The sequence below is a fragment of the Asterias amurensis genome, chromosome 6, assembly GCF_032118995.1.
Source record: "Asterias amurensis chromosome 6, ASM3211899v1".
Taxonomy (NCBI): Eukaryota; Metazoa; Echinodermata; class Asteroidea; order Forcipulatida; family Asteriidae; genus Asterias; species Asterias amurensis.
Window position 1 is genome coordinate 20088739 of NC_092653.1, and position 26993 is coordinate 20115731.

The following is a 26993-nucleotide window of genomic DNA, read 5'->3' on the forward strand; positions in this document are numbered from 1 at the left end:
TAATTTCGAGTCGTGTTCATGTTTGTTTTAAGTGCCCATATCCTCCCAACGGTAAAACTGTTACCGCTTTCGATTGAGCCATTTGTATCCATTAATTATGCCCTGTCTGATCATCCAGGGCATGGGGCACTCAGTATCTCGGCATACTCGGTGCGTGAATCTGATGAATAAAACCGGATGTTAGAGCAACGGGGTCGCGTCTACTTTGACCTCTTAAAACCGAAGATAAACCGGATCGGGTTTAACTCTGTGCTGTCTGAACGCGATGGGTTTTTATTTTTACGACCACCCCCCGCTGCTCGTAAAAGTTTGACCGGTTTGGGTCTAAGTTAGTACGCTGTCTGAACATACCCATTGCTTGCTATCTTGATATTGCTAAGCCACTACCAGTAATGAAGACCCTTGCATCCAGGAAGTTCCAATCTCTAAATGTACAGTCCTTCCCGGATGATCTTCTAACCTCAGAGCCTAAGCGTCTCCTGCCTCTAATGTGTGTGATGCTGTTGAGCAGTAAAACACTGTTGTCACCAACCTGTTAGACAAATATGCACCTGCATCCACTACATGTAGGTCAGTGCCAGTTTGTCCGAAGCAAACCTGCTACTCAGATTCTCTGTATCTGGCCAAACATATTTGCAGAAAAGCTGAAAGAAAATGGCTACTTACTCAATCCAATGATGACCTCTGTCGTTACAAGGAAGTAAAGAATAACTAGAGTACTACAACATCCAAACGTAGCTTCTTCAATGACAAGATTATCAACTGTGGTAATGACTCTAAGCAGCTATTTGGCATCATCAATATATAGTTGACGCTACTCGGGCCGAACTCGGCTCGAGACGTTGTGACCACGGGTTTGTCCAATGTTAGAAATTCGTCTCTGCCATCCAGGCCGATCCAGGGCAGCTTGAACAGCTTGATCGTGTTTTAGGCCGATGGCGTTGAGGTCGTCTATAAGCTGTGATATGTAGGTGCAGCGGAGTCTTCCACCCTGTCGAAAGGGTTCAGATGGCTGGTTTTGTGGATTTACGAAGGTAGCGAGAGGCACCTCAGGTCTCCGAAGAGCATGGCCGATCAAAGGAAGACGAGTTCTCAGCAGGGTTGTTGTGGCAGGTGTTATGCAAGTGTGAGAGTACAAGACTTTGTTGGACATCCGAGGCTGTAACGCATGAGAGCACAGTGAGACGTGTCGAGATTCTTGGCCATGGTGTCGGTGATCGCTAGAGCTTCACAGCTGTACAAAAGCATTTTCTCGACTGTGGACTTGAAGAGCTGCATTTTGGCTTTGTCACTGGCTACTCCATCCCACACAGGTGTGAGTTTTTGAGCGGCGACCCATGCCAGCTGCCGTCGTCACTGAATGGCACTTCGGCTATCTGCAACGTTGCATCCCAGGTAGCAAAAGTCGTCAATGACATCCTTCATAAGAAGAAGCCATCTAAGCTCCCAGATCATGTCTGTCCTGAGGAATGGCAGAGCGATTCTCATCATTCTTCAGTGCAAAATTCAGTCTATCAGAGACGGCCTCTCTTCTGCTTCATCTGTTAGTCCTTGGACTCCTTCACTACAACTTGCGAAGAAGATAGCCCATCTTGCGGCTGGTCCTAGACCCAGTACGATCTTGGCTGGTTGAGCAGTTTTTGGACACTCTTCTACCTTGTTAACTCATCCCTCAAATCAGGTGTGAGTTCCATGTTGTCTTAATTCTGATTTTTTATTTCTCATCAAATATGACATTTCAGACAGAAATGTTGCATGAGATGTTTTCTACTACATGTATCACCATCATTAGACCGTGTAAGTTTTATGTAAATCTGTGATCTTCACGATTTTTGTTTCTTACCAATTCTGTAATGTTCCTTTAAAATCGACAGGGTCGTGGCCAAGCGACAAAGTCCCGAACCCGATGGCGAGAGTCTTTATGGCACATCCAAGACCCTACAAGGCTTTCAACTGCCAATTAAAAACAAGTCGCTACTCTTTTATTACCATTCATAAATGACATTTTGGTAAAAAGACTTAATAAAGTAGACATTCCTTGAGCTCTGTATGCGTTGTGCATTTTTTAAAGACAGTTTTAGGATATTTAGTTGTGTGCACAGTAATGCATCCTCGTACCCATTGGCTAAAATGGTGTGGCTAACCCGTACAACGCTATCCAAAAACAACCGGTTATTAACAGCTCCTGCTGGTCATTATCAACCATTTAAACAACCCCGTGTGATGCACTCTCAACCAATAGGAATAGCGAAACTGTCCGAGGTATTTATGAATGATTGATTGATTACTGAAATAATTCAGTTTACACTCCATCAAGGAATCTTCGATCAAGTTCCATGCTTCTCCTCATTGAACCCAAGTTGAGACAGTCATGGGGGTGACAGGTCTTTTTCTTCAGCTGCGCCACGCATCTGTTGACGTAGCTCGACAGCTATTACCAAGTCGCTGATACATTTTTATTTCCCGCAAATCAAATCCCCCACAGACTGTAACAATAACTTGTCAATGGCTTGCAGTAGTTTTCGTTGCCACAGTTGTATGTTTGTTAAAATATTGATTTATTCGGTTGAGTCCCGAAGCGAATTAGAATATATCTGCTTTATACTTGTTATGTAAAGATTTACACGATTCAATGGTTCGGCGGGAACATTGAATAGGACTGGGTGCGGTACCCAGGGTAAGGGTTTAAGGTAGACACTTCACGCTTGCTATGCTTTCAATATACACGTTAATATTTTGTGCTCTCCACCATCGCTCGCTATATTTTCGATACAACCGACCGTGTCAACTCCAGCTACCAAAGAGGACATTCAAGAACTCTTAGCACGTTATAGCCAAAATCAAGCTACCTCTGTGGATCAAAAGTTAGCTTCAATATCAGCTGGATTCAAAGCGAAGCTAAAGTCGGCTGCTAGCTCGAAGATAACATGGAAAAGAGAGGGACACAAACGGCAACACACCTTCAATCAGTCCATCCTTGACCAACTAGCTGAGGTAGATAATATCAATCAGTCTCCAGCAGTGAAAGCTGAATTAGACAAGGCCAAAAACCTGCTCGACCATCGCCAAAAAATGATTAGACTAGCCGACACCAGTCCTTCAGGCTGGGCAACAGTCGAAGAATATGAGACAAATGAGCTCGCTTACAACAGCGGCGACGAAAAGAGAATCCCCAGAGCGGCAAGGAAGATCAAAAGCACAACCAAGACCAACCCCTCCAACATGTCCAAGAGGTTCAGGGGTTCGTTCAACCAAGCCAGGCCTACCACGACCACTACCCCTATTGCTACTGCTACCAGCTACTATGGGTCAACATCAGCTTTTTCGTGCCCAACAATACCCCAACGTATGAGACACCTGTTACACTTGTGGAGGCCAAGAACACTGGCGCAAGACTTGCCCCTACATTGGAAAGCGTCAAGGTCGAGCCGTCACTACCAAAGGTGTCAGCACTTAAACCGAAGGAGGACATCGGTCGAGGACAACACACAGTAAATAAAGTTGAGTTAAAATCTGTAGAATGTGTTAATGATGTACAAGATGACCAATTATTTACTGGATACGAGTATGAGGAAAATTCAACCTCTAGTAGCCATAAAGTGGCCGGGCGTTTGTTTTCACATAGCCCTTTTTGGAGATCAATACAGGCCACTTCATTCGTTCTAGATGTAATTGAGTTTGGTAACGCCCTTCCCTTTTTCGAAACCCCTCCTCCTACTCCGATTTTGGATCCAAATGTTAGAAGACTAATTAACACTGCTTCTGCACACAATCACACACACTTTGTTTCATTTGCAATCTCAGAGCTTTTAGATGCATGTTGCATAAAATGTGTGCCAATCAACCATACATTGTAAATCCTCTGTCAGTTTCAGTGCAAAAATCTGGTAAACGTCGACTTATTCTAGATCTGAGGAACACAAATAAGTTTTTATGGAAACAGTCCGTAAAATACGAAGACCTACGTACAGCCCTTTTGTTTCTAAAACCTCATGGCTCTATGTATCAGTTGGATTTGAAATTGCGTTACCACCATATCAGTATTCTCCCTGACAGTATTTAGGTTTTAGCTGGGTTTTCAGAGGTGTATTTTCATTCTTTGAGTTCATGGTGCTCCCATTCGTTTTATCAACCACTCCCTATGTATTTACTTAGGTACTCAGGCCCCTCGTACAGAAATGGCGTAGTGAAGGGAAACAGATTGTAGTTTTTCTAGATGATGGTTTGGGCTACGAAGAGTCTTCAGAAAGCCAACAAACACAGTGCTGAAGTCTTAAAAGACTTGGTAAACGCAGGCTTTGTGCCTAATGCACAGAAAAGCAAGTGGAACCCAGTCTCAGAGACAGAGTGGTTGGGATTTTAAATGAATCTTACTGATGGCTTATTGATTTTGCCAGCAAGAAGGGTCGTAGCCATCAAAAACGACATACAGGCCATCTTGGCAAAAACTAGACAGTCAAATGGGGTTACTGCTAGAACACTAGCCAGTGTGACTGGGAAGATTATTTCCGCTTACTTAGCAGTTGGTTCAATGACTAGAATCATGACAAAGGCCATCCACTGTGCCATTGAATCCAAAAGTTCATGGAATTCCAATGTATTGCTCTCAGCTCAAGCACAAGAAGAATTGACTTTCTGGCTGGAAAATATAGAACAGTTAAAAGCTAAACCGATTAACTACGTTGCCAGTTGTTCTAAAGTAGTTTATTCAGATGCTAGCACTCATGGTTTTGCAGGATATGTAGTAGATGCAGATGACTCCATCAGTCATGGGCACTGGGCATCAACAGAAATAAGTCAAAGTTCGACTTGGAGGGAATTAAAGGCAGTAGAATTAGTCCTGATTTCCCAGATACATAACTTCCAGCACAACCGGGTAAAATGGTTTACTGATAATCAAGCCATAGTTAAGATTATTAATCATGGTTGTATGAAACAGGATTTACAAGATATTGCCCTTAATATTTGTTGTACCTGCATACGACATGGTGTTTATCTTGAAATAATGGATCCCAAGATCATTAAATGACAAAGCAGATTTTCTTAGCAAAATTGTTGATACAGATGATTGGAAGTGTTCCGATGAAATTTTCACAATACTCCACAATGTTTGGGGCCCTTACACGGTTGAACGTTTCGCTAGTTACTATAACACTAAACTGCCAAGGTTTAATGTGAGATTCTGGAACCCAGGTTCTGAGGCGATCGATACCTTTACAGAGAATTGGTCAAAAGACAATAACTGGCTGGTACCCCCCATACATTTAATTCCCAGAGCCATCCTCCATTTATTGGCTTCCAAAGCTCAGAGCACATTGATTTGCCCTGCCTGGAAGTCTGCACCCTTTTGGGTGATTTTGTTTCAAGATGGGTATTCACCAAGATTTGAAATTTCTGACATATGGGAGTTTACAAGTCCTTTTCCTCAGCTGAAAGAGGGACGTGGAGGAAACTCCAAGTTTGTTCAGAACATGAAACGCAGTACTATTTTAGCATATAGAAGAGTTTGCGATAACACCATGTAATAACAATCTCTAAATGAGTTGGGGTGGTTCTGAAAAGAACCGTTGGGTTAACTCGACGTTTCGATCAGTATGCTCTGATCGTCTTCCGGAGAAAAGGACTATTTTAGCAGTACGTTTCCAGAGGTTCTACAGTAGAACGTAAGTTGAGGCAGTTAAGACCTCGTTACACTCAGAGTGTGCAATTTCAGAGCGAAGAAATTATGAAAAAGACGGCCGTATTTTGATTTTATTTGCATTCAGAACGCAAGTCAGTCATGTAGGGGATAGACAGTTAATTTGCATATCTAACGCTATAATTAAAAAGTATGATTGAATGTATTTGATACTTGTATAACCCGATACTACTCTGTTATTTATACTTTCTTTACTTAAGCTAATATTCAGCAGTGAAAATTGGAGCAGAAGTTTTGCTAAAACAGACAACCAAGAACTGAACCAACTTGCAAGTCAACTACCCGCCATAGTCACCAAGTCAAGGGCCCCTTCAACAGTGCCTCAGTACAGTTTATACTTTACTAGATGGCAACAGTGGTCAGAGTCACATGGCAAATCTCCACTGCCAGCAGACCCATACATAGTTTCATTATATTTAGTTCACCTCGGTAATTCGGTGAGTTCACCAGCTCCTATCATAAGCACAGTAGCCTCAATTTCATGGGCTCATCGTATGGCGAACATTAAAGATCCCACAAAAGACACTCTAGTGGCAAACACCGCGAGGGGCTAAAAAGGTCCCTTTCGAAACCCAAGGTACGAAAAGAGCCAATAACACCAGAGCTCCTAGAGCTCTCATATGGTAATTAAATATGGAGAAGACAAATCAATTCTCAATTTATTGCACATTAGAACATTGGCAATGTCCCTGATTTCATTTGCTGGTTTCTTAAGATTTAACGAGTTAGCCCAAATAAAAATGGGTGATCTAGCGTTCACTAGTACACACTTGTCCATCCAAATCAAGTCAAGTAAGACGGATATTTACCGTCAGGGTGATGCAGTTATCATAGCCAGATCAGGTTTACCAACTTGTCCAGTTGCCATGTTGGAATTATATCTTAAATTAGCTATTATTTCACCAACAGACAAAAGTGCATTCGTTTTCAGAAGTTTAACTAAAGTTAGCACGGGTTATGTACTTAGAAAAGCGAACAATCCAATGTCATATACTCGAGTAAGAGAACTAATTGTAGATGCCTTATCACCCTTAGTTGATGATGTAAGCAAATTTTCTCTGCACAGTTTAAGAGCAGGGGAAGCCTCAGCGGCTGCAAACTCGGGGGTGTCCAACAGGCTGTTTAAGCGCCATGGGAGCTGGAAGACGGACACAGCAAAGGACACTTATGTCCAGGACAATTTTTCTAGTTAAATTTCTGTTTCAAAATCCTTGGGCATTTAAGCCACCAGCCCGTTCTTTGTAGTCATCCGGTTGCAGCATAGCTTGCAGACATACCATATTTAAGTAATAATATGACCTTTATTAAAGTAGTGTAATTAATGTTTAAAGTATAAATATTGATTTATTCGGTTGAGTCCCGAAGCGAATTAGAATAAGTCTGCTTTATACTTGTTATGTAAAGAGTTACACGGTTCAATGGTTCGGCGGGAACATTGAATAGGACTGGGTGCGGTACCCAGGGTAAGGGTTTAAGGTAGACACTTCTTGCTTGCTATGCTTTCAATATACACGTTAAAATTTTGTTAATTTAGTGTTTTGTTAGTCGTTATAGTTTAAGTATCATCGGCAACAGTAACAGCTACCATAGCTGAGCAGGGAGGTCAGTACTAGCTTGAGCCTGATTTGCATACATGTAGATCAGGTGTACGTTTCCAATATCGGTTGGTTTTTCGTATCTGGCGGTTAACACAGCACTGATGCTCCATGGCAGCGACACCTTGTGTCGTAAAACTACCGGGCAAAAATCCTGTCTTGAAGACAAATTTAGCAAATGTCGGCACAAAATGTAACGAACATTGTATGCGGGCTAAAACGTTAAGCTTATGTATATGAAAAGCTTATGTATATGAAAAGGATCAGTTGATGCTGGTTCTTGACAGAAAATGTATTACAAAACACCAATATTTTCTGTGGAGAGCCAACTTCAAAGCCATGTCAACATTTTATCAAATGAACAAGGGCTCTATAATTAATTTGGGACAATCACATGTGCCTAGATATTATAAGTGGTTTTCCCCAACATAAAGGAGAGAGCCCTTGTTCTTTAAATAAAATCTTGAAAAGGCTCTGAAGTTGGCTCTTGACAGAAATATAAAAAACACCCATATTCTTTGTAACCTTTGACCTTGGCAACACTTACCAACCAACATTAAACTAACACCATTTGTAAAAACAAGTCCAGTCTATATCTTGACCAAAATTCATTTTGGAGACCTATCCCCTTCATGGTTTGCCAACATTTTGAAATTGGGGGATATTTCTCACTTTCGGTTGCCACAGCAATGCATTAGTACAATGTGTATAGGCATGTATTGTGAACTTTTGATCTGTAATATTTGTTAGAGCCACTCAAATCCCATTTGGTTTTTGCTTTTTTTGTGTTGCTGAGAATCTATATAATCATAAAACGCAGACAACTTAATGGGATCATATTGGCGCGTGGATTTCTAGACGACGCAAAATCACCCGAAATAGGCAGTAGTGTAGTTTCATATGACCTTTGACCTTTGTTATATTGGTGGGCCAACATGATCCCAATTATTTTTCAATTGAAATCTGTTTAGGAACACTCAACTTAACCAAATACAAGAAAACATTGATGGGATCTTGTTGGCATAGATACTTACAGTGATGAAAAAAGTGAATGTTGTGCCAATTTAGGCCAAAATGTGTGGAACGACAATACTTCAGAAAATTTTCAAAAAATCTTTTGACATGCAAGTTGCAGAGATCCCAAGATTCTTTTTTCATTTGTCATTAGATGAAAACTGTTCCAATACTCAGTTGCCATAAAAACAATTTTTTGTTGTTGGCGCGCGAAGTTACGGAGGTGCGAAAACGCAATATATTGGTAAAATTTGAACTTTGACCTCTATTATCTCTCTGCGCCAACGAGATCCCACGCACTTTGCACTTAAATTTGTTTTAGGGATGCAAGCTCTTTCATTTGAACTTGTTTGATTCATGGGATCTTATAGGCGCGTTGAGTTATGAAGCGTTGAAAATGGCACGAGGGCACTGTTCGTCAAAGGTTCAGGTGCGCGTAACATGACGCGCCAACAAGATCCCAAATTTATTTTGTGACTTTTGTTATAAGCCCAACTGGAGGTTTCAAAAAATGTTTTTACTTTTTTTGGGATGACCTTGGCGCACGTTTTTGTGTTTATAGGGAATGTACTATTCGTTTCTTGAGGGCTTTTTGGCCCAAACTTTGATAACTGGTAACTCCAAAACCGTCAGCAAACTAAAATTTTGGATTTATTCGTTTGGTATAATGGTGTATCACTCTAATTTTTTGGAAAAAGATCTGCGAACCCATGAATCACACCCCCCCTCCTAATTTGGTACATTCTTACAGGCAGGGACTCTTATATAGTAATATTTTTAATGACTATTTTTGTAAACTGTATAATTCAGCCTTTAGCCGCTGTATTGCAGTGTTTTATACCAGGAATAATACCCATGTGAAAATACATTTACTAAGTTAGCAAAACTTCAATTTTTTTTAATTCACAGAGATTCGGAATAAGGAAAGTATTTTGTTTTGTTCACTAAATACACTGCGTCGTCATCTAAGCTGAGTGTTACAATTTCCTACCCATGAGAGTCATTGTCATAGTATCGCAGCAAGTGCATTGCCTGGTTGTGTATTGGAAGGAGGAGGATCAACCTCATGTGGCCGGCTGTGGGAAACGTTTTCAAATCGTTTTGATTATGTTCTTAAATAATCCAATGGTGGCTGATTCTTTTGTCTTTATTTGTTCTATGTTATATGTATGATTTAATAATTATAAGGAATACATGTAAATGTCAACCTAAGTGTAAAACTTAAAGCCATTATACACTTTCGGTAAACAGTATTGTCCAAGTCCCACACTTCGTGTATCACAACTTATATATAAAATAACAATCCTGTGGAAGTTTAGGCTCAATCGGACATCGGAGTCGGGAGAAAATAACGGGAAAACCCACTCCTGTTTTCGCGCGTTTCGCCGTGTCATGACATGTGTTTATAACAAATCCGTAATTCTCATTAACGAGAATTTATATTGTTTTACCGTTTTTTTCAAAAAGTAAAGCATTTCATGGACTAATATTTCAAGAGAAGTCTTTCACCATTACCTTCTGTAAACCCTGTAAATTATTTGTAAATCTGTGAACTTTTTTTTTTTTTCTGTACCGAAAGGGTCCAATGGCTTTAAGGAATTTTGGTGGCAAGCAAGGAGAAAAATGTACATAGGCCAATTAAAAACTCAGGTAAAATCCCATTTGTTTTCTATTGCCTATTGTTCAGCTTAATCCTTTGGTTTGCCTATATTGTTAATTTGTTGCTCTTTGCCTTATGTTTTTTTGGAAAGTGCATTGGTATTTCTTTCAGTTATCTAATGCACTATATAAGAATATAAGCTATTATTATTATTATTGTAATTATTACGTCTTCTGCGCCTTGAACACCCAGCAGGGTGGATACGGGTGCATTACAAGTCTTATTATTATTATTATTATTATTATTATTATTAAGTGCACCTCCACTAACAGACACATGATGGGGGTAAAAAAATGGCGCCCTGTAACATTGAGCTGCTGTTAGTGTAATTATGTTTACAGAGCCGAGATCAATTCTTTTTATGGTTGAATGGTTAGCCGTTTAGAAAGGTTTTGTTTAAACGGATAGTAAATTAACGTAAAGTGAAGAACATCTTCATGTCAATGATTAATTTGTGTAAATCACACTTTCTTCTTCAAATCAAATTGTATGATGTGGGAGTGATACTTCACCACAATAATATAATAGAAGTGCATGTCAGAGGGTAGTTTTTGTTTTGACTACATATTGTATGTACATGGTGTATATGTGCCTCTGTGTCATGCAGATGATGATTCTTGACATAATATTGTATTGCATTAAAAAAACACTGATCTGACACCTACTATAATTGATATTATTTATTATTATTTATAATAATAATAAGAAGAAGACTGGACAATTGCCATTACCTGATTTCCTGGTCTGGGCTTCTGATCTCCATTCCCTCTTATTGAAGCTGGTCTAAACAAGTAGAGTACAACGACAAGAACAATCCAACCAACCATCATCATGAACATCGAGTAATTGAAGCCATCGCTACCTCCGTTTGTTCCTGGAACTATATATGTGACACAAACACAAAATCCCACTGATTATATGTCATTGATGGAACAAAAAAGATATCAAAGTGAGACAATCTTGCCAGTAACCCTGCACAGTGCTTCAGTCGCTTTGGTTGAGTCTGCCTAAGTCACTTCTTTAAATATGAATTTGAGTGCTTGAATTTTTCTGAATTGAACGCTAGTGCTATCCAACTGACACTAAAAATTAGAACTGGGAAAAAAAAAGTATCATTGCTTTTTAAAGGGTATGGTATTTTTTTGTAAGACACAAAACACATTGTACACAGATTTACATTAAATTTACATGGTTTGAAGATAATGATATTCATAAAAATAATACAAAATAATAATAATATTTATTTTTGATTAACAGCGTCTGAAATTTTAAAAATCTCAACACGCTGTACAGTACTTTTACATATTATAAACGTGAAGTAACAAAGGCATGTTTAAGTTTCTCAGTACTAGATTCGTCCAACAATTTCCGCAATCTACCAATCTGCCAGAGGGAGTGAGAAGCAACCCTACATACATACATAGATACATAGTATACATATAATAATAATAATAATAATAATAATAATAATAATAATAATAATAATAATAAGACTTGTAATGCGCACATATCCACCCTGCTGGGTGTTCAAGGCGCAGTAAAACAAAAAAACAAAACAAAAACAAAACATAACACAAAGAAAAACAGACACAACAAAATTAATCCTTGAAAACCTGTGACATAAGATAAGTTTTGAGAAGAGACTTGAATTTTGCGGTACAAAGACAAGATCGAAGATTAAGTGGTAGAGAGTTCCAGATGCGTGGCGCGGCTGAAGAAAAAGACCTGTCACCCCATGAGTGTCAAGACTTGGGTTCAATGAGGAGAAGCATGGAACTAGATCGAAGATTCCTTGATGGAGTGTAAACTTGAAGCAATTCAGAAATATAGTGGGGAGCCTTGCCATTAAGAGCTTTGTGGACAATGAGCATCAGCTTGAAGATGATTCGTTGAGAGATAGGGAGCCAGTGTAGTTGTTTCAGAATGGGGGTGATAGAACAAGATTTTCTAGACAGTGTCACAATGCGGGCAGCAGTATTTTGGAGCCGTTGAAGTCGAGAAATCTGGTTGTTAGGAAGACTGTAGAGAAGAGCATTGCCATTGTCAAGACGAGAAGTAACAAATGCGTGAATGACCTTTTCAGTGGCACTTTTGTCCAAGTACTTGTGAATCTTACCTATATTCCTGATGTGACATGATGATAAACGAACAATGTTGTTGAAGTGTCATCGATGAATCAAAAATAACCCCCAAGTTCCGAGCTTTCAGCGAGGGAGCTATCCGAGCATCACCGATGGAGATGTATGGCACAGAAACCTTAGTTAACTATTGACAATGAAATTCAATTCACTTTATTATCCACGATGGGAAATTCATTTCGACCTTTTAAACAACAATTTTACAAAATTTACATAAGATTATTTAAAATATTATATAAAAACAAAACAAAAAACACTACAAGCTACAAAAGTCTATAGAAATATATATTATATATGACATGAAAAAAAAAACTGGAAGTAAAAGATTGATTTTACAAAAATATATTAACGTTGCAATTGTTCATTAAAAATTCGGACACCTGAGGGGACAAATGAATTAGCATATCGCTTTGTATTAATTCTGAGCTGTAACAGGCGGTTGCTTCTAGCACTACGATTGAACTGTACATTTAGGGGGTGGGTTTCATCTGACAAAATTGATTCAACTTTATTTAGCATTAGAGATTTGTATAGACCTTCAACCATTGTCCCATCAGTACCGGTTATTCTATTTGCTTGTTTAATGACCCTGTCCAACTTGCCCCAATCCTGCGCCCGCATATTCCCAAAAACACTAACAAGACAATATGTAATAATACTTTGCAGGGCAGACTTATAAAACATTTGCAAAATGGTTCTGTCCACATGGAATGAATTAAGTTTCCTTAAAAAGAAAAGACGCTGCTGTAACTTTTTGTATTTAGATTTAGCACATTTATCAAAAATCAACTGGTTATCAATCTCAATTCCCAAGTACTTAAACTCAGTGACCCTTTCCAGAGATTCTCCTTTGATCACAGTGGCCGGAACGTGCGTTTTGTTCCTTCGAAAATCAAAGACCATATCCTTAGTTTTCTTTGTGTTGATCTCTAAGTGGTTTTTGTCACACCACTGAACAAATTCAGAAATCTCGTGATCGAATGATGCTAAGCTATCCGTTTTTGCAAATAAACGGCCGACCAGTGCAGTGTCATCTGCATACTTAATCAACTTGTGGTTTGTATTCAGAGATCTACATTCATTGGTGTATAATGTGTACAGAATGGGAGAAAGAACACAACCCTGTGGGGCCCCAGTACTTATATAACGGAGAGTTGAGAAAGTGGAATTTAACTTGACCTGTTGCCCTCTGTTAGTTAGAAAGTTATTGATCCAACGTATAATATTAAAATTTACACCAAGATCCAACAGTTTCTGAACCATTAAATACGGCTGAATTGTGTTGAAGGCACTCGCAAAGTCCACAAAAACAACTTTAGCAAAAGCCCCTGTCTTCTCCAGGTGTTCAAAAATACCATTAGTCAAAGTCAAAATTGCATCCTCTGTGTTTCTACGTGGTCTATAGGCAAATTGATACTCATCCATGGAACCCTCAACTTCATTCATTAACCTGTTCTTAACTATTTTTTCTAAACATTTCATGGGTACCGAGGTGAGAGCTACAGGACGAAGATCGTTCATGACTTTAGGGTGAGCATTTTTTGGAATAGGAACAATAACTGACCTTTTCCATAAAGCAGGAATTAACGCCCTATTCAATGATTCCTGAAAAAGTGACTGAAATGGTGACGCTAATTGCTCAGCACAGAATTTCAGTACCCTGCAACTGATCGAGTCGGGCCCATGAGCCTTTCTTGTGTTTAACCTTTTGAACAGCACCTGGACTTCACTTTCATTTATAACAATATTTTCACCATATGGAAATTCAGGCAGACCATCAACAACATTGTCTTGTTGGTCAAACCTACAGTAAAATTCATTTAGATCATTTGCATAACCAGTCTCATTTTCTACACGTATGTTTCTGCTTTTGGGCTTGTACCCGGTAATAGTCTGTATACCTTGCCATACGCTCCTTGTATCACTTGTCTGAAAAAAGCCTTCGATCTTGTCCTTATATGCCATCTTACATTCTCTAATTTTACGTTTAATTTTGTTCTGAACCTGTTTACGTTCTGCTTTGTTACCGGTTTGAAACACTCTCTTTTTTTCATTTAACAGACTCTTTAAATCCTTAGTGATCCAAGGTTTGTTGTTAGGAAATATTTTAACTGATTTTTTAGGAACAATCATCTCTTCACAAAAATTAATATAGTCTGTAATAGTGTCCGTAGCCTCGTCTAAGTCCTCAGCAGCATCCATGAAGACACTCCAGTTGGTACAGCTGAAGCATTCCCGTAGGGTTTCAATAGCATTCGTGGACCAGTTCTTGATCTTGAACTTCCTCACTGACGTGACCAAAATAGAAGGAACTCTGTCTTATCATCATTTAACTTCAGGAAGTTTTGTTGTGTCCAATGTCGAATCTCTTGGATGCATTTCTCAAGTCTTGCAATAGATGCATTGGCGTTTTCTTGAGAAGATTTAAACGTGATGTATAGCTGAGTGTCGTCTGCGTACACATGGTAATTCAGATTAAATTTCAGGATGATGTCACGAATCGGTAAAGTGTATAGCGTAAACCACTGCGGGCCGAGTACGGACCCCTGTGGCACAGAGTAGTTCAAAACAACAGGGTCGGATATCGCGGTGCCATTACATACATGCTGAGTTCTATTGTACATGTAGAGATACGATTTGCACCATGCTAGGGCTGTGTCCTCTATGCCTAGGTGATTCTGGAGCAGAGAGAGAAGGATGTTGTGATCAACAGTGTCAAAAGCAGCACTCAAGTCTAGCAGGACTAGTGCTGTAAGGTTACCATTGTCCATTGCAGAGAGAATATCATTGGTCACACGGACTAGTGCAGCCTCGGTCCCATGGAAAGGCTTGTATGCTGACTGGAACACGTCGGACAGGTTGAAAGTATGAATGTGATCAGAAATACGTGATGAAACTACTCGTTCGATGACTTTTCCAAGATATTTTAAGTTTGCAACCGGTCTGTAGTTTTTGAATATCTCCTTGTCCAGGTTTGGTTTCTTGATGAGCGGCCTGATGTAGGAAACTTTGAGGCTATCGGGGAAACAACCGGAACTGAGAGATTCATTTACAAGCTTAGTGATGTAGGGTACAAATATATCAATGTTTTGCTTTATCATGGATGTTGACACTGGATCCAGCTCACAGGATTTTGAAGGAGATTTCATAATAACCCTTTGAATAAAAACACAGAGCTGATTTGAGTGGCTGCTGTCAGGCGCTCAGTCAAAATCATACATAGGGCATTTATATAGCGCCACTACGTCAAGAACGCAGCGCATTAGATAGGGTATAGAGAATGTTTGATACACTTCTTAAATGTTCGAAGAGAGTCGGATTTCCTGATTGAGGTGGAGAGTGCATTCCAGGTGTGTGGAGCAAAATGTGAGAATGTGCGACTTGAGGCCGACTTAAGAAGCTTGATTGAGTTAGGTTCCATGAAGCGAGTAGTGTGGGATGCCGAGTGTAGACTTGAGCGGCAAGGCCGATGGAGAGACAGGCAAGAGGATAAATAGCCAGGAGCTGTGTTGTTGAGGCATTTATACACATAAACCAAGATCTTGAAGGTTATCCTCTCCCTAATCGGCAGCCAGTGAAGATCTTGTAAGTATGGTGTGGCATGGTCATGCTTTTGGGCACAACAGACAAGTTTAGCATAGTCAAGCCTGGTAAGAATCAGAGCACGGACAACAAGATGACAGGTGGCCTTATCGAGGAATCTTCTGATTCTAGAGATATTGCGCATCTGGTAATTGAGACCTTTGCACAGGGATGTTACTTGAGCATTCATACTCAAGGAAGTGTCAAACCCAATACCAAGATTGCGCACACTCTCAGAGGGCTGGATGATCTTGGTACCGATACGGAGAGTCACTGCAGGCAGGAGGTGCTCAAGGTGATCAGAGATTACCACAAGGAACTCAGTCTTCTCCTCGTTGAGCTTGAGCCTGTTGACAATCATCCAAGACATGATCTCATCAATGCATGTCGACATCTGTGAGAGTGCAGATATCATGGAATTGTGGTTGCCGGGGTCGAAAGAAGAATACACTTGTATATCATCTGCGTAGATGTGAAACTGAAGGTTGTGCCTATGCAGGATGTTGCCAATTGGAGTGGTGTAGATGTTGAACTGTTGGGGGCCCACTATCGATCATTGTGGTATGCCATATTTCAAGTCAACACGTTGAGAAAACGAGCCGTCAATACATACACTGGTTGTTCTTCCAGAAACACATCAGATGTATGAGCATTCATGGTGCTACTCGAGTCCAGTACCACACCTAGATCACGAACTGTATTTGGTTGTCGACGTTGCGAGATGATAATAAAAGAAAAAACACCCTTGTCACACGAAGTTGTGTGCTTTCAGATGCTTGAATGTTAGACCTCAAATACTAAATCTGAGGTCTCAAAATCAAGTTTGTGGAAAATTAATTCTTTCTCGAAAACTAAATAACTTTTTTAGAGGAAGCCGCTTCTCACAATGTTATAAATTACCAACAGCTCCCGATTACCATTACCAAGTACGGTTTTATGCTAATAATTATTTTTGAGTAATTACCAAATATTTAGTGTCCACTGCCTTTAAAGGTAGTGGACACTACTGAACAAACAAAATTATTCGGCAGCCGTTTCAAAAGTGTATTGTGTTTTTTTGAAACACCCTGTTTATCTGACCATGAACTTCAAGCTTCGTATGCAACCATTTCCGTTCCGTTCAAGACTTCTTAACAATCTGCGTTCTTCCATAATGTTCCAATAAGAGCCACACAGCCCGAGAAAGCTTCCCTTAAAATATTGCTTGCCGAGTTGCTGTATTTTCTGAGAAATGTGTTAAACAAGTCACACAAATTATTTCAAGCACATAAGATGTATACCATAACTGGTAAATATGTTTTACATAGTATTCATTCAGTCGATGCGGAGCATCGGATGATGGCCCTCCAAACACGTTGGTCCTCCATTGCTGTACGCAGCTCTTCCCGACGCAGTCCAGAGTCCCGGCACAAGGTGTCCACATAGGTGGTTTGTGGTCTACCTCGGGAACAGTGACCTTGAGTAGGGGCCCAAAGCACAAGCTTGCTCGCTGCCAGCTCATCATGTCTGAGACAGTGACCTGCTAGTCTCAGCCTTCTTGCCCTAATCTTGGTGCTAACTCTCAGTAGCCCACCGTAGAGCTCCAGGTTTGTGACATGCCTCTCCCAATGAATCTGTTTAACACAGCGAAGCATTCTCGTATAGCATAGTAAGCTTGGGCGATATCTCGATATAATTGAAAAACGCAATACCATTTCTTAAACGATAACCATATCGTCTTGATTTGTTGTCAATCAAATTATCAGCAAATCATGGTTTTGACATTTGTCTTCTCTATTTGAGCACCTTGCAACCACAAAGGGCTGTTTAAAAAAATATAAAGTCCCAGACCCAACCGCAAGATTCCCCAATTGATCCTGCAATAATAGGGTTCCTTTGACAAAAAAAACATCAAAGACTCTAGCAACCAGGTGGTCTCACAGAGACTACAGAAGTAACACATTGTATCATTTACCTCCCCTGTGTATGGAGATTGTGCGCTGCGAAATGCACACAGCATTGGGATCTACACGAAGTCACCTCATGTGCATTATGGATGCTTATTGGTTTGCTAGAATGAAATGGGCGGGATATAGCTAAATATGCACACATGTAAGAACAGTCATGTGCAGTAGACACTTTAAAAGACACTTTGTGAATGTGTAACTGAAAGGCCCAGATTTTCACACCATGGGTACACTTGACAGATTCATACCCCGATTTTGTTTTCTTTTTTTCTAAGTTTTAAAATTTAGCATTATAAGATGTCAGAATTTTAGACTTCAAATACAAATTGCGATATACTTGAATATCGCGATAGTTTTTGAGGAGTCATTGTGGGATAATAAAAGCAATATCGCCCAAGCTTATTTACATGCTAAAACTGAAACCAAAATTATTTTTGTGACTTTGTTTTACTAAATTGTTTTTTACTTTTCTAACTAAATACAGCACCTTAGCAAGTAATATTTTAAGGGAAGCTTTCCATCTTTATCTACAAACTTTGAACGTTTAATGTAAATCTTTTTTTCTTTTGGTCCACTTTTAAGTGTCACAAACTATTTAATAAGTGCCTCATAAATTATTAAACATATTTGTAATGTGAAAACTGTCCATGCATTAATGTATGACACACAGTCTATTTCTTCAATGTACAATGCAGAAATGTAACTTACATTCAAGGTCACACTGTGAATCTGAACATGTCTGCTGTGAATCTCTCAACTAGTAGGAAAAGAAGAACATGCATATTACCATTACACATCATAATGTCAGGGATAAGATTCTGATAAATGAAAAAGACTGAAGTTTGTTTGTCGCAAGAGGTGAACAACAAACGTAAACGATAATTGATTTCCATAAACTTTTTTGTAGTTGCCAACCGAACGAGCCAATTTAAATGTAAGGTGCCTGCAACATGTGAAAATGCAAACAATTTTCCAAACGTGAAAACATAAAAAATAGACCGTGCAAGTCTCGCCCGTATCCTAACTTGCAGGACCATTATGGTCCCAACCTTAAGGGGTAATGTTTTGTTCAGACACAACAACAATAATTTTCACTGGGCTATGATGTGTCAGCATCCTCTCTAAACTGCATCACACGTTAATTTTATGCCCTCGCGACCACCGTGTGTCCACGTATAAACAAGCTTTGAGTAGTTTCACATTCGTGCGTTGATTAACAAAAGGGGTTTCAAAAAATTTAAGATCAAAGAAACATACTTGTCCCAGAGCTTTACTTTTATTTACATACAGTACATGTAATGTTTAACAAATTAATTAGCTGTTTCGTAGCGCAGCGCAGCACAACAGCTCTTGTTTTTTTTATTAGTCTGTTTCAGTACTCACGATTTTTTGCATACTTCCTAAAGAGCAATTGCAATGTAACTTTCAGTGATGAAAGTTATTGGTCCTATGATGATCCTAAAACAAGGATGTCATGATGACATCATCACCTGTCATGTGACGTCATCTTAAAGGTGTTTACTTTAAATGTTTGAAATTCTATATCAAATCAGCCACAAGAGACTGGGTAGGGACAAATTAGGTCTTCATTTTGTTTTGTGTGCGTGACCTCACATGACCTCTACTTCCGGTCGAAACTGGAAGTGCCTTTAATTCAAAAATGGCAAAAGTTATGAAGTTGCTTTCAACGATGTTAATGTCTGGCAAGGGCGGGCAGTTCAAAACAAATATCAATGACGTCACAAAATGCAACAGCACCCTCTAGCGACAGGTTGAAGATGGACTTTTTGAAGATGTGTGTAGTGAAGTTACGTGTACTCAATTCAAAATTTACACACACATTTACTGTCATATGCATCATATGTGTGAATTTTCAGATCAATGACGCCATTGGGGTCGCATGACGTGGCATTAAAGGTGCACTTTTTGAAGCCGCGTAACTCCTGAAGTAATAATGCGATCATGTTGAAACTTAGTAGGTTGTTGGATATTGGCAAGTTCTTGCGAATATTGTTAAAGATTTTTTTAATTTTTGCACCTTTAAATCTTAAATTCCTAACTGAACATGGTATAATCTGAATAGACTAGATATGTCATAACTGTTTTGAATACAACAAGAATTTAAATTCAGTTGATTAACTTGAAAATGTTATTAACGAAACAGCTATGCATTTGTGCACAATGCAATCATGTCTAGTTGTTTGACATGTTTGATGTGCTTTCTCAATCCGATATGTATGCAAGACTTGCACAGTCTATTCTTTTTTCATCCTCAACCATTTTCATGGGTTCGAGATTTGAGGATCAGTTATATGAAGAACTTCTTTTGTAGCCAAGTTTTTGTTATTAACAATCTGTCAATGACACACATTGGGGAAAAATTATGCAAGGTTATAATTAAGCATAGATTACATAGCCCTACATGTAGTAACTGGACAGAAGTTGAGATTAGACCCTACAGCATATCTTCCATCCCCGGAAATACAAATTATGTTTCCCCACTTTTACTGTTTCCCTGAAATAATCAACCGCAGCCACATTCAGTCTAGCGCATATCAAGACTTGTCAGACCATTTAACTGACTTATATTGGGGTAAAATCTTTTAAAAGTTTAGACAAGTCATTTTGCAAGCGCTACACTTTGTGGTTACTCACCATACTAAGTAGTCTCCTCATAGCACCCTCATGTGAACAAACACACTCACATGGATCATAGCCTCCCTCTGCCATTGTAAGTATTTAAAGTATGATAAACGCTTCAACTGCAATAATGGTACAAAAAAACAAAACATAAAATGACAATCAATGTTGCAGAGCTGGAAAACTCTGGTAATAACTAGAATAACAACTAAAGCTGCCAAGTGACAGCTGCTAATAATCACCAAATAGAATAACAATGACTAAAATAGACAAACCGATTATTTCGGACAAACAAATATGCAATGGACCACTGTCTACTTGTTTTGAAATGGGATTGACAAAAGGGCTCCGGATGGAGCTGACTAAGGTGATAGGTAAAGTATTTAATATCACCCATAGCATCCACAGCTGCCTCACATAACTCCCAACTGCCGTCCAAGTTGTATTTTGAGTTTTACACATAATCCAATGACATGCAGAAAAAGGCAGATGGCTCCCCCATTACAAAAATGTCCAGCTCAATTGAGCTCAATTGGTCCTCGAAGTTAAGAGAAGTTGAAAGAAAAAACAACCTTGTCACAAGAAGTTGTGTGCTTTCAGATGCTTGATTTCGAGACCTCAAGTTCTAAATCTGAGGTTTCGAAATCAAATTCGTAGAAAATTACTCTTTCTCAAAAACTACTCCACTTCAGAGGGAGCCGTTTCTCACAAAATAGTGTCCACTGCCTTTGTGGACACTATTGGTAATTACTCAAAATAATTATTAGCATAAAACCTTGCTTGATAACAAGTAATGGGGAGAGGTTGATAGTATAAAACATTGTGAGAAACGGCTCCTTCTGAAGTAACGTAGTTTTCGAGAAAGAAGTAATATTCCACGGTTTTGATTTCGTGACCTCAGAATTAGATTTTGAGGTCTCGAAATCAAGCATCTGAAAGCACATAACTTCATATTGATAAGGGTGTTTTTCTTTTCAGCGCAATCTCCCGAGTAATTTCGTTTCCAATCTAAGGTTTTTAAAGGATTTGGGTACTTTCTCAAAATGTCCACAGATTAACATTAAACTTACAGGGTTTGAAGACGATGATAGTGGAAAGCTTCCCTTCAAATAGTACTAACTGAGGTTCTGTATTTTTTTAGAAATTAGTAAAAAAAGTCACAAAATAATTTTCGTCTCACATGAAACAAACATTATTTTTTTAGCATGTAAAATCTCATTAATTAGGGATGGTTTATAGCATAACCACGTTTTTACATGCTAAAACTAAGACGAAAATTATTTGTTTTACTCATTTCACAAAAAACTACAGCACCTAAGTAAGTAAAATTTAAGCTTTCTACTGTCATAATCTTCGCACTGTGTAAGTTTAATGTAAATCTGTGGGCATTGTGTTTTGTGTTAGAAAAAAGTACATAGACCCCGCATAAATTAACATCAATGGACGAGGATACAATCTGACACAGTAACATGGCGTCGCAGTTTTACCAACCTCGTTCGCAGGGGTGATCGATCTCACCGCTATTTTTGCCCAGCATGCCTTGCTCGTTCATAACCCCTGGAATTGGCAAATTTAAATGTGCTAAGGCTAGCACGTATTTAAATGAGCCATGAATGAGCCTACGTTCAATCTTTTCTACGCGCGCATGCATGTATTTCGTCTTGAAGAATGTTTGGGTTTTTTAGTTTTTTTTTAAAGGTCCAATTTTTTTTTAATTGTCAAAGACTAGCCTTCACAGTTGGTGTATCTCAACATAAGCATAAAATAACAAACCTGTGAAAATTTTAGCTCAATCGGTCATCGAACTTGCGAGATAATAATGAAAGAAAAAAACACCCTTGTCACACGAAGTTGTGTGCGTTTAGATGGTTGATTTCGAGACCTCAAGTTCTAAATCTGAGGTCTCAAAATCAAATTCGTGGAAAATTACGTCTTTCTCTAAAACTATGGCACTTCAGTGGAGCCGTTTCTTACAATGTTTTATACCATCATCCTCTCCCTATTACTTGTCACCAAGTAAGATTTTATGCCAATAATTAATTTGAGTAATTACCAATAGTGTCCACTGCCTTTAACGGTGTTAGTGTCACAAAAAACGCGGGCATGATCAACATGCAAATATCTTAAAACTACAAGCATGTATACGCACTTGACATCTAATGCATTTATTGGTTATAACCAATTTTACTGCGGTTCAGTGCTTGGTGACCAAAAAACAAATTGTTGAACATATCGGAAAGTCACAAAATGGCAATGCGACAGGTTCAAAATAGAACCTGGGAAATTTGTGACCGTTTCGTCCGGGATCTGGTAAGTTTTTGTCCTTTTTGTTCAACATATTTTCTCTATTTCGTTTTCAAGTGTTATTCATTAGACATTGAGGATTAAGTTTGTGTTCCTAGAATTTGTGTCATGATTTTTGAAAGTTGTAAAAATTGGGCAAATCTGCTGACTAGACCATTTGTTTTTTTACAATCCGAGCATGCTTCATAATCCTCCAGCTACGCTGGTTACATTATTGCATCTAGAGGGTGACTAGTCGATATAAGCTCCCCGAGGTATTGGCGCCTCTGGAACTAGTTTGACAACATCCAATACCGAGAGGGAGGAGGGTTACGTTATCGCAACTAGAGGGTGACTAGTCGATATTAAGCTCCCCTAAGTATTGGAAGTTGACAGAGGCGAAGCCGAGGGAACTAGTTTGACAACTTCCAATACCGAGGGGAGCTCATCGACTGGTCACCCGAAATAAACCATGTTATATATTTGTTTTACTTTACTTCATACATTCAGTTACCGGAACATGGGTTTTGATTTGAGCAAGAGAAATGATGACTGTGATTAGTGAAACAAAATGCACAATGATAAGTTTGTACGCTCATCAGCAGATTATGCGTTCACATTTGCTGCATTTTTTTGTTCGATGACACATAGAAAAGAACAAACGCACTATGCAATGGCAAAATAGCCGTACAATTGCCATACAAAAATTCAAGCTTTTGTATTGGTTTGTATTTTTGTATCATACATTAACATGGATTGGATGCGCCCACAGTCACACTCCCACAGGGCTTCAAAACCTTAGTTAATAGTGCGTGTTTATTTTCATGATTTTTTTAAAAGGGTGTTAGCATGGTGGTTAGCGCTGTCTATGTAGTGAGTCTAGTCAATATAGCCCGAGCTCTACTGCCACTATCAATCAGTGTCACTAAAAATAAAATGACTAAGCATGGAGGAATAAATTATATAATAATTTATTTCTCCATGGACTAAGTAAACATTTCAGTGTTTTATTTAATAGAACTGTATTCACTCAAATTCACAGCTTACATCATGTAGGTATGCAGCAGAAGCAAGATCGGGACTCGTGTCAGTGACAGCGTGTAAACACACTCATCATCCCGCCCCAGCGGGTACCACAAGTAGCTTTAGTCGGTAGTCTAGCTGACAAGAAAAACAGAAATAGTTTTGTTTTTGATGTGATGATGATGAGAGATACTCTAGCCGCAGATTAATGCCCGGCTGTTGTCCGGCCGGCTAGGCTAGAATAGCTGCTATAGACCTTATCGCAAATACCAATGCGCAAGCGCAGACTGTTGAATGAGGTGCATTGTGGGATAGATATGGATCAAATTTTGCTACCAGCTAGACCACAATGCACCTAATTCCAAGCGTTACGCGCGCGCCCCGGTATTTGCGAAAAGGTCTATGCTGGTGTGCGTGTACATAGAGTGGTAGCCTTTAGTCAAGGCGCACGCGGCAGCCCAAAGATGTCAAGCACGACGCCCCAGCACGCGCACGAAAAATTAACAAAGACCAGCGCGAGAAAAGCGCGCGCGGCCATGCGCGGCGAAGGAAAGAAGTCGCAAAACGGTCTTTGCCACAGCTTAACTTTCGGTGGGAGAAATTGCAGTGCATTTATACGGAAGCGTATATAGGACATACCGGAAAAAAAAATCGGGCTCCACTATTTCGCCCGGGCGGATTACTATTTCGCCCGGGCGGATTACTATTTCGCCCGGGCGGATTACTATTTCGCCCGGCCGGATTACGAGGCCGCATGTTTACACAGGGCTACATGTATGATTTCACTTTTACCTTAACAAACATCGCCGGATAAAAGTTCTCTTTAACCCTTCCAGCCTCCTTTTCCCCTTACCCCCCCCCCCAATCTTTCTTCCGTGTAAACGCATTTAAACAACAAACATAAGATCTGTTCTAACCATTGCTTTGACTATTTGGAAAACCACTAATCAACATCAAACTGTCAGGGAATGGTTTATTACCAGAGACCACACCGATTATCAATCAATCAATCAATTTGTTAAATTTATAAAGCGCTAATCCAACAATCGTTGCTCATGGCGCCGTACAGTAGGCTTTTGAAAAAAGATGAAATGATTTCAACGAAAATGGTATTTTAACTTGATAATAATGCACTTGTTCACCATTTTAATGTAATTTTGATATGTGTACACTTCTGAATTTTTTGTAATTATCGACTAAAAAATCAGGCCCCAACCCAAGGTTGTGAAAAACTTAAAACACATCTGCCGTTGACGGCGCAAGTCAAAGGAAAATGCCGCTGACGTCATGTCTGGGAGTTTGCTTTGTTCTCTAGTTGATTAGTGGTTTGCCTCTACGCTTCAACATTAATAGTCGGGGAGCTTATGACCAAAAATTAAGTCCCGTAGAAAATAAATGATTAGAACATGCCACCTGGCTAGATATCTAAATAAGACTCTCAGGAACAAGAAAACCATGTTGGCCATCTTGGATTTCAAAATGGACGCCATTTAAGTTATATTTTTTTTTTTACTTTGGCTGTGAATGTCGCCAAATTACATTAGCCATTAAACAAAAGCAAAAATGGTACAACTGAAGTGTTTCAGATGATGGCCATCTAGGAATTCAAAATGGCCGCTTTTTTATATTTTTCTTTAAATTTTGTAATGATTGTAAAATTCTGTGTTGGGTGACTAAAGTAGCATTCGCACTGACTATAAGGCTATACAAGCTAGCATTAATATAATTAACATATATAAGACCAAATTAAACAAACATCTGGTTAAGGCGGCCATTTTAAATTTCAAAATTGCCATCAAATGCATTTTTGCCCGTATCATCGTCTATGAGTCTCACAGAAACGCGGTGTTGGTTTCTATACAAATGTTCACTGAACCCAATAAGAACAATGTATTGGATCATTTGGTTTAAGGAGCCATCTTGAATTTCAAAATGGCCGCCAATTAAACGTGATTGTTTGACATATCTTGGTAGGTAGAAACTCATACATGCGGGCAAGTTTTACGGGTAAGCAAATCCAAGAAAAACATATCCATCCCAGCTAACTCTGACAAACTGGCCCAGATCTTGCCCAGAAATGACAGGTCCTGGCCTGCTCTGGGCCAGTTGATGATATTGGTATCTTGGCCTGACCTGACCGCACCGGTTCAGTTGCTGTCAGCTCTGCTGGGCCATATTTGGCCAGACCAGCTCAGATCAAGATCAGAATGCCAAAGAATGGCAGATCTTGGCATGGTATTGCAAGACCAGGTAACCCTAATGTTAGGTCTGTGTCAGGTCATGCCACACACGTTTAGATGGCGTCAGAGAGCCAGCTGTGGCCAGGCCGTAATGTTAATATTAGATTTGTGCCAGGTCTGACAACACCTGATCTGATGGCAGATCTGGGTCAGGTTTGACCAGAACAGGACGTCAGATGATCAGTTTTTGGTCTGGTCTGGCCAAACTAGGTATCCAACTGTTAGATCTGCGTCAGATCTGGCCACACCTGGTCAGATTTTTAAATTCGGGCCAGGTTTGGCCGGGCAGAGGAATCTTGAAGTTAGATCTGTGCCAGGGCTAGCAACACAATATCAGAGATAAACAGATCTGGGACAGCTGTATTGCCACAGCTGATTATGTTGCCATATTTGTTTAGGGACCGGGAAACAAGACTTTAATCATGTCTAGCCTACACTAGGTCAGATGATGTCAGATCTGGGCTCGGTGTGGCCAGATCAGAAATCCAAACGACAAATCTATGCTAGATCTGGTCACACCAGGACAGATGACGTAATTGTATCTTCCGAGGTCTGGCAACACTAGCCAGATGATGTTAGATCAGCAGAACTTGGCACACAGGAATATCATTAAGTCAGCTATGGGTTAGTCTTGGCCCAAGACGATGGTGCTTGATTCTGGATGGTATACTACGCGCGGTTGAATCGCCAAAGCACGCCCGCCACGGTATGATTTAGTTACGTGGACGGCTCGAAATCTAGACTACACTCTGCAAGCTACAGTGTAGTCTAGATTTCGAGCCGTCCACGTAACTAAATCATACCGTGGCGGGCGTGCTTTGGCGATTCAACCGCGCGTAGTATACTATCCAGAATCAAGCACCATCGTCTTGGGCCAAGACTAGCTATGGGTCAGGTACACGTGTAAGTACAGGTTGTTGTCCAATATAGCCTGGCGACGTTAGATGTACACCCGATGAGCCAAATGGATGACGAGGCCTTCATGTTCTGGCCAATTCCAGTCAAATGCACTATCTTACCCTGGCCCCAAAACACCCCTTTGATTATTGGTGTATAAACCATGATAACACATTGCCATTATTTGAGTATGTTCGGCCAGATCTTGCAAAGATCTGAAATCATCAGATCAGGTGTGGCAAGACCTGGCATAGATCGAACACTCATTTTCCGGGCT

General features: G+C 39.7%; 1 protein-coding gene and 2 pseudogenes across 1 annotated transcript in view; 2 read left to right on the forward strand and 1 right to left on the reverse strand.

Annotated features, from left to right (window-relative positions):
• The window catches only part of LOC139938830 (small integral membrane protein 14-like), a 29435-nt gene extending 5617 nt beyond the window's left edge, over positions 1-23818 (reverse strand). The window contains exons 1-4 of the mRNA XM_071934470.1: positions 23604-23818; positions 20289-20395; positions 18342-18390; positions 10699-10847 (exon numbers count right to left, since the gene is read on the reverse strand). Coding sequence (XP_071790571.1) covers positions 10699-10847; positions 18342-18390; positions 20289-20363 — 273 coding nt within the window. The 5' untranslated portion in view covers positions 20364-20395; positions 23604-23818. The remainder of the gene's footprint in view (positions 1-10698; positions 10848-18341; positions 18391-20288; positions 20396-23603) is intronic.
• Positions 393-3457, forward strand: LOC139938103 (uncharacterized; annotated as a pseudogene).
• LOC139938104 (uncharacterized) lies at positions 3541-6252 on the forward strand (annotated as a pseudogene).
• Positions 23819-26993: the final 3175 nt, after the last annotated feature.